The following is an 8,445-nucleotide window of genomic DNA, read 5'->3' on the forward strand; positions in this document are numbered from 1 at the left end:
TATACAGGATACAAGGGATCCTGCAAATCAAAGAGGACCTCGAACTAATAAGTAGGAGAATAATTATATATGTCAACGTAAGACAGAAAACCTGAAATCAACATTGTCACTCAAGACTGCCATGGAAGCATGGACATTGTCATTCTAGTTGGAATATTTGGAATCAGAGAAATGGGAAACATTTCAAAAAATGAAGTGCCTGCAGTCAACACATGGAAATACCTTCTCAAGCAATACCTTATTCTCCTTGGTCAGAGAGTCAAACACAAGAATCGCAGACACCTTGGAGAGTTGGATTAACACTCGTCTAGGATGATCGCGTTGTAGTTTCGCCTTACAAACTCTGAACCTCCTGTTTCCTAGAACAGGCATTGGATGATCTCCTTTCCTTTTTATTTCTTCGTCTTGTTTTTCTTTTTGTTCCTCCCCCTGCATGTACATACTTACTCTTTTAATCTATAGAAAATACCATAGAACCACTGTTCTACGGTCCTTGCCTCCTTGGCGTCAACCCTCCCCCTTCCCCCCACCCGAACCAGAAGCTGGTTGTTTGTTTACCCTGTTGTTGGACAGCTGTAGGAGCTGTGGGTATTATGAAATGTCAATAAAGTCCATGAGTGCCGAGTATGATGTTTATATGCATATTAAAGTGCAAGTTGGCTGTTTTGACTCGATAAAGTGAGAATCAGCAATTTTTTAACCATATATGAAATATTTTCTAGAAATGTAATGATTGTAGAAACATATTATCCGAAATATGCATATGAAACATAACATCCAAAATAAGCACGGACCATCATAATCTTGCATACTAAACATATGATCCAAAATAAGTGTGGCAGCTCGGGACTCACCAAATTGGCAGCTTCAGGCTGGATATGCATGCTAGTTCATTTCCAGGAAGCGATTCTAGCCAGCTAAGGTAAGAATCTGCGAGTTAATTTTAGATTCTGATTTTGTGAGGCCTAGAATCTGAGAATCACTAGCTGTGGCTCAGACAAAGGTCACCTAAGTGCTGTACACCTAAAAAAGTAAGTGTTGTAGATTGGTGTGGAGAAGCTTTTAAACAATTCAAAATGAGCTTGTCAAGTACGTACATTACAAAAGATCACTATTATAGTAAACATCATTGACAGTGTGATCCCTCGGTGACTTGATCTCTGGATAACCCCGGTTTGACAGCCTGAACTTGTGGCTCTAAACCTGCCACCTGCGATAAATTTATCGTATCCGTACTATGATTGAATCATCGTCATGCAAAGAATTTCCTGCCATTCAAACTCTCATCTTGATAGGTCAGTGTATTAGTCATAAACTAGGAGCACATCAATCATGCATTAGTTTTCTAGGAGTTCCCTACTACTAATTTGCTACTTGGGCACAGCTTGTTAATGACTGGAAGATAAGCCTATCACAATTAGTCATTGTACTCATTGGCTGACTAGGATACTATGAATGCTGACAAAACACTTTCAGAAAAAAAGAACAATTCACAAGAGCTTGTCAAGTACAGAACAAAATATCACTATTAAAGTAAACATCAACGACAGCTTAATTCCTTGGTGACTTGATCTCTGACAGCCCGAACTTGTGGCTCTAAACCCGCCATCCGCGATAAATAAATTTACTACATCCATACTATGATTGAATCATCGTCATGTGAAGAATTTCCTCCCATTAAAACTCTCCTCTTGACACCTCTCAGTGTCATAAATAAACTAGGAACTCATCATCACGCATTAGGTTCCTAAGAGTTCTAGTACTAATTTGCTAGTCAGGCACAACTTGTTATTGACTGAAAGATAAGCCTATCGCAATTAGTGATTCCAGGATTTTGTCATTGTACTCATTGGCTGGCCTGGATACTAAGAATCCTGAAAAAACAAACTCTTTCAGAAGGAAATAAAAATAACAATGTTTCTTTCATGGGGACCTCATCTTGGCAGTTTATTTGGAGCATACCTGGGCCTGTAGCGTCCAGTTGGTTTTCCTGAATATATTGGTCACCTGGCCTTTCAAGATGCAGAAAGATTCAGCTCAGGAGCTAGGTGTCTCTTGTCTCTTGGCCACAGCAGAAGGCAAAAACCACTGATGTGATGAATCTCTTTTCTAACTCTGTACAGTTCTACCTTTATCATCCATTGACAATATAAAATCATGCAGTTGGAAGACAATCTGTGTACAGGGACATACTTGTAGACCACCTGTACGAAGAGGTGTTTCTGAATTTCACTTCCCATATTTTACACATCATAGGTGACCATGCTACTTTTGAGCATCATTGGCAGTGAAGACATTACTCTTAACATCATTGGAAATCAATGTAGTTGGGCTCCACTATGCGGAGAACAATGGAACAGAGTTCAACAGTTCATGCAAAAAATTGCATGTAATTTATCAAATCTACAGGTTCCCTCAGAAGAATGGTAACAATGGCAACTTCATTTTTATTCGGATCCTCGAGTTTAGGTTCAAACCAAACATATTTAACTCAACTCAATGTACATTATTCTAGAGCAAGCTTTCTGCAGCAATGCTTTTTTTTCTGTCTGGGGTGGGCACATATATTCGTGCCAAAAAAAGAACATACATATATTGCAAGTGGCTCAATTCGACATTGAGCCAGCTTATGTACACAAGACCTGACAATTTCAACCATCTAATTCTTCCATGTGACAGGTCTCAATGCTGAGTTGCTGACCAAAGAAATCATCTTTCTTCACAGCATCCCAGCAAACCATCTTCCTTCAAAGCCACTGAATTTTGTAATATGAAACTGCGTTTCCTGCATCAGTGACGCTCTTCCTTTGAACTTTGAAGCCTGAATTTCAGGCCACCTCTTTCCTACGGAAGATGTTCATTGCATCACTGTATAGGGCAACAGAGTTTGAGACAACAGCAAGCACGATCATGGTTACAGCCAATATCTTGTCACGCTTGGTTGCGATTCCATAAGGATCCCTTGGAAAAAAAGAACGAGTTTATGTGTTAATACGGGAGTGCTTAGCAAATAGGGAATATATAGCCAATCAGAAGCATTATTTAGGTACCTTAATATGACCATGGCAGGAAAGATAAAACCAATCAAAACGGCAGCTGTGGCGCCAGTAAACTGGAATGCATCCCAAATGCTTGGTATGAAGATGGCAGCAGTATAAATAACCACGAGGAGTGAGATGGTTATGATTGTAAATCTCTTATTGTCATAAGAAATGTGCCTCGACGTGGGAAAGAGTAGACCATCCAAGTTGAGCCTAAGGGCAAAGAAGACGATGGGGAAGACAAGCATAACGTGCGCAGCATAGCTCACTCTGACTACGTCATTGAAGACAGAGCTGAAAGGAATGCCAAGATTTGAATCAAAGTTGGCGAGCACATCATCCAGTGTACCATCTCCAAAGAGAAGATAAGCAAAGAAACTTGTGGCAATGTAAACACTGGAGCAAAGGGCCAGTGATGTTCGCACAATTGGTTTGGTTTGTGTTTTATCCTCAAGCTCATTGTCAATGCTGTGAACTGTGGAATCATGAAAAACATTCATTTAGAATCGACATAACTGAATAATGGCAAGAATAGCTGGGCACTGAAATTGCATACCATTATAGTGGCAGATATATGCAGTGACAAGGACAGGGACAGCTGTAAAAAGCTTCCAGACAGAACTAAGATCATCTATTTCTGGAAAAAGCTTGGGCATTGCTACAGTTCCACTGATGACTTTGATTATGGCAATCCCAGCAGTAATAACAACAAAAACCACAGCGAGAGCAACTGATAGGGCAGATGTGTAGCTCAGTGAATCTGTAGGAAATGACAAGATTCAAGATTAATATCATGCAGCAACCATGGTGAAAAGTAGTTATTTCATAGTTTGCACAGATGAACACGTACCCAATCGTTTAAAGCTCACCAATGGAGCAAACACGAAAAGAGTTGTCACAAGAAGAACAATGGCACGAGAATTCCACAAATGTGCTCCAAACCAGCCCTCCAATATGCCACGATGATGAACACCGCCTGACGATGTTCCAGATAATACATCACCTATCAAAATTTCAATAACCACCGTCAATCGCAGTTCATGCAAATAGAACTGTTCATTTTAAGTATTAAGGTACAAGATGTTACTTGAAGATAAGAAGCTGACTTCTAACTAACTCAAGTTCAACCTGGTATATTATGTTTTTACTAAATTGCTCAAAATGACGACTTATTTCTTCAGAGAGGGAGCTAGGGTTCCATTTGCCATTTGATAGTATGAAACTTGATAAAGTACTTATCAGGAGCTCATGGATGAGAATTGTCTTGAAAGTAATGTACTGAAGAAACCCAAGTTCAATCAGCTAAGCAATAAACTTATATGCTCTAAGTAAAAAAATCAAAAACATCTTGGAATTATTCGTGACTCGTCTTAAAACATAGGCCCTGAAGTGTGCCATTAGTGGAATAGAAGGATTAAAAGATACTCTGGTGGAGCATTGGATTATCCATAACAAGCCCGCTTGGTGAATTTAAGTTGCATCACAAAATGTTCGAAAGTAACACATAGAACAGGAAGGAGAAGTATTGAGCTTAGATGAAGTACCAATTATAATCATGTAAACAATCATCACACCGATGTTGTTTATAACCACAGAGGCCTGCAGCGCAATCCTCCCCCATTGTCCATATGCCTCACCCATCAGCCACCCATACGACGTGATCTTTCCTTGGTGGCTGCACCTGATAAGCATGTCTATGGATGCCTCTGTGAGCAGTGCCACAAAGATGATCATCAGAAGGCCAGGGATGAGGCCCAGCATCTTGATGCTGGCTGGCAAGGCCATGATTCCAGCACCAACGATGGTGGTCGAGAGATTGAAAACTGCGCCGGAGAACGAAGCTCCATTAAACTCATGGAACCCCTCCTCCTCCACCTTGACCGGAAGAAGCGGCGTAGTCTCATCTCGTATTTCATTGCGCGCCGTCTGCTGGTTCGTGTCTGCTGATCCATTCCCGACACCCATTTTTCTCTTTCACTCTCCTGAAAGGAAAGGATTTGAGTCAATGATATAACGCAATAGGCTATTTGATTTGACCAAAACCAGTAGCTTTGTGTTTTCTCTCGATACTTCTTATGGTGAGATCCAGTTTGTTATAAAATTTAGACACACTTAATTTGATCTCCATCTCTTGTGTATTTAATTTAATCTTCAAATAAATGAAGGATGCCTTGTTTAATGCAAATTCCAAAACAAGACAATTTTGATAGCTAGCATTCAGAAGACAAAAGTCATAGTAGTTCAGAGTATACAGACCAAAGCATCCTACAGGGCTACAGCAACATACAATTACGGAACCAAAGGGCCAGGTGATGAACTTAAGGACCATGATTCACTAATAAGTAACAATATAAAGTTCAATCCAATGGTATCCTGCAGATGAGGCAAATCACATGGCGAAATGACATCCAAACTATATGACCCAAGCACAACAAAGTCAGCTAAACCTTTTTTGTTTCCAACACAATCCGGCCCGACAGACAAACACAACATTCGATTAAAAGTTCCTACATAATCAAAGAAATGCAGTACATGCCCAACTAGCTCAGACATCCATCAACTGCCGTAAAAGCAACATTCTTTTCCACCGCAGCTCACCCCCACTGAAGCCATCATCATCACACATCCACAACAAGAACAGATGCAGTTTTCTCCATACCAGGCAAGAATCCTGACCAAGAACTGACGGCAAGGGAAAAGGGAGAAAAGGGCGTTACCTTTCCAACCGAAGTCTCTCCGGGATCCGGAAGCCAGAAGAGCAGCAGACGCGACCAGAGCCAGACAAAAGCAGAGAAGAACTTGTGGACTGCGGAGGGAGGAGGGCCGCCTCTCTCTGAGCCACCAGGCAGTCCAGCCAGCCTCGTTTTATAGCGACGAGGAGACGCGGAGCTGCCTCCAGTTAAGGCCAATCAATCAGCGCATCCATCCAAACCTCTCGCTGTCACCCGCTACAGGTCCCCTCCCTCGCCCGCCCACGAGTGGATGGATCCCGTCGACGTCGGCGGGAATAATAAATCCGATCCGGGATCCCGTCCCTGTCTCGTGCTCCTCGGAATCTTGCGGGCGGGCCGGCGAGGTGGTGCCGGGCGATTGGATTTGCGGGGAGTTTCGCCCGTGCCGGTCGCTCGTGTCTGGCGTGCGGGGTTCCTCCTGCCGGCCCCGCCGATGGGAATGGCGGGTGGAAGACGGCCGGCGGTGTGGCCGCTGCCCGGAGCCTCGCATTTCCGGTGGCAACGGGCGCGACAGCGCCAGCCGAACCAACAGCGTCTTTGTTTAGTACAACACACGTGTTCTCTGCTAAAAAGACGACCAAGAGTATGGCTACGTATTGTCAACGTAAAAACGTATTCTGGAGAGGGCGAAAGCGCATTGGAAACGTATTATGGGGTGACGGCGTGAGGGAGGGACGGACGGACGGAGTGGGTGGGTGGCCCGGCCCAGTTGCCCACCTACCAGAGACGGAGACGCGACGCCTCCACACGACGCGTCCCGAGCCGGACCACCCCACCCCATCGCACCCGCACCTCAATTCCCCTCCCGACCCCCTCCTCCTCCGCCGCCGCCGCCATGGCGGGGCTCGCCGACGAGTTCTTCCTCGGCATCGACGAGGACGGGCCGGGGTCGCTCGGGGAGCCCTCCTACCTCTCCTTCTCCGACGCCTTCGAGGAGGAGGAGCACCACTTCACCCACTCCGACATCTCCCCCAACTTCGACATCGAATCTCAAACCCTAACCCCCGCCCCGGGCTCCCCCTTCTCCTTCGACTCCGACCACGACCTCGACCTGGACCTCAGCCTCGGCCTCGGCCGCCTCTCGCCGTCCTTCCTCCGGATGCGCAGCCCCTCCCCGGCCCGCTCCCCGCCCTTCTGGGACTGCCTCGAGGAGGACCTCGCCGACGACCTCGCGGACGGCCTCGAGTGGGAGGAGATCGCCGACGCCGCCGACGCCGACGCCGGAGACGCCTCCGTCCCTGGGGGCGGCGGTGGGTGCGGGGCGGGAGGAGGAGGCGGAGGGGGCGACGCCGATGCCGACGTGTTCGGCTTCCTCAGCGAGCGGGAGATCCTGGGCGTCATGGAGGGGATCGACAGCGGGGAGGACGAGTCCATGTTCTCCGACGAGCCGCCCTTTGATTTCGGCGACGAGGGCCCGGAGCTCGACGACATATTCCGGAGCGTCGGCTGGGAGGTGCTGCCGGTGCCGCTGGATGAAGACGAGTTCGAGGTGCTGCCGGGGCATATGGCGGACGTGACGGTGGGGGGCGCGCCACCTGCGGCTCGGGCAGCGGTGGAGCGGCTCCAGGTGGTGGCGATCAGTGGGGAGGAGGCCGCACAGGGATGCGCTGTGTGCAAGGACGGGATCGTGCAGGGGGAGCTCGCCACGTGGCTGCCGTGTGCACACTTCTACCATGGGGCGTGCATTGGGCCATGGCTCGCCATACGCAACTCATGCCCGGTGTGCCGTTACGAGCTGCCCACTGATGACCCTGACTATGAGCAGCGGCGGGCCAGGCGGCGTTCTGCTGGTGGCTCCACAGCACAGTTGGGCACACCTATGCAGATGTGAGCATGGGTTCCTTGGTGGCATCTCTTGGTTGCAATTCCATCCAAGTTATGTGAGAAACCTCACACTCTTGACTTGCTCAGTTAGGATGCTTGGAGGTTGCTAGGGCCATGCTTCTTTGGTTTTTAAGTGTCGATTGATGTAGCGGTTCTGAACTTCTGATTGGGACTTGATTGGTAAGAACAATTGTTAGAGCTTCTGTATATATGTCGTGCTGCTTCAATAACACAGAAAACCAATTCACTCTCTCGATGCTTGTTTTATTCGTATTGTTTGTGACAAATCAATTAGTATTTTCTTCTACTGGAATACTGCTTTTCTTATTGCATCAGTTACCGGCATCGTGATATCATAAACACCATTGTAGAAGACTCTTTTGTACTACAAATCTCAATCTGGTATGCTTTAATCAAACCTTAGTGTTGCTCTTCTGTACTTGGATGTAATTTCTTTGTGGTGATGCTACTGATGTGAGCTTCTCTGCTGCACTACAAGTACTGTAGGTTTTAATTAGCACACAATACCAGTTTGCTGGAAGTTAAAATGAGAAACCTCACTCGGTGACTGATCAGTTAGGATACTTCGAGGTCACTAGTCGTACTATTTGGTTTGAAGTGTTGATGTAACTGTTCCGATTGGGAGTTGAATGGTAAGAATAACCGTTAGTGCTTCTGCATATATGTCATGCTGCTTCGGTAATACAGAGAAGTTTCTTAGTCACCGAAATCTTGTCTAATTTGTATTGGTTGTGGCAGAACTTTCTTCTACTGGCCTACTGCTTTGCTTACTGCATGATTTACTGCCATCATAGTTACAGAAATATCTTTATAGATGTTAGCATGCT

At 46.0% G+C, this 8,445-nt stretch overlaps 2 protein-coding genes across 2 annotated transcripts; one reads left to right on the forward strand and one right to left on the reverse strand.

Moving 5' to 3' along the window:
* Positions 1-2,424: 2,424 nt before the first annotated feature.
* On the reverse strand, positions 2,425-6,009 carry LOC123148337 (amino acid transporter AVT6A). Its single transcript, XM_044567725.1, has 6 exons — positions 5,759-6,009; positions 4,586-5,023; positions 3,892-4,044; positions 3,598-3,801; positions 3,051-3,516; positions 2,425-2,961 (listed from the first exon to the last, which is right to left on the reverse strand). The coding sequence occupies exons 2-6, from the start codon at positions 5,004-5,006 to the stop codon at positions 2,829-2,831; spliced, it is 1,377 nt and encodes a 458-aa protein (XP_044423660.1). The 5' UTR covers positions 5,007-5,023; positions 5,759-6,009; the 3' UTR covers positions 2,425-2,828.
* A 440-nt stretch (positions 6,010-6,449) lies between these two features.
* On the forward strand, positions 6,450-7,847 carry LOC123148338 (E3 ubiquitin-protein ligase RING1). The gene has a single exon (XM_044567726.1). The coding sequence runs from the start codon at positions 6,609-6,611 to the stop codon at positions 7,602-7,604; it is 996 nt and encodes a 331-aa protein (XP_044423661.1). The 5' UTR covers positions 6,450-6,608; the 3' UTR covers positions 7,605-7,847.
* Positions 7,848-8,445: the final 598 nt, after the last annotated feature.

The sequence above is a fragment of the Triticum aestivum genome, chromosome 7A (genome assembly GCF_018294505.1).
Source record: "Triticum aestivum cultivar Chinese Spring chromosome 7A, IWGSC CS RefSeq v2.1, whole genome shotgun sequence".
Taxonomy (NCBI): Eukaryota; Viridiplantae; Streptophyta; class Magnoliopsida; order Poales; family Poaceae; genus Triticum; species Triticum aestivum.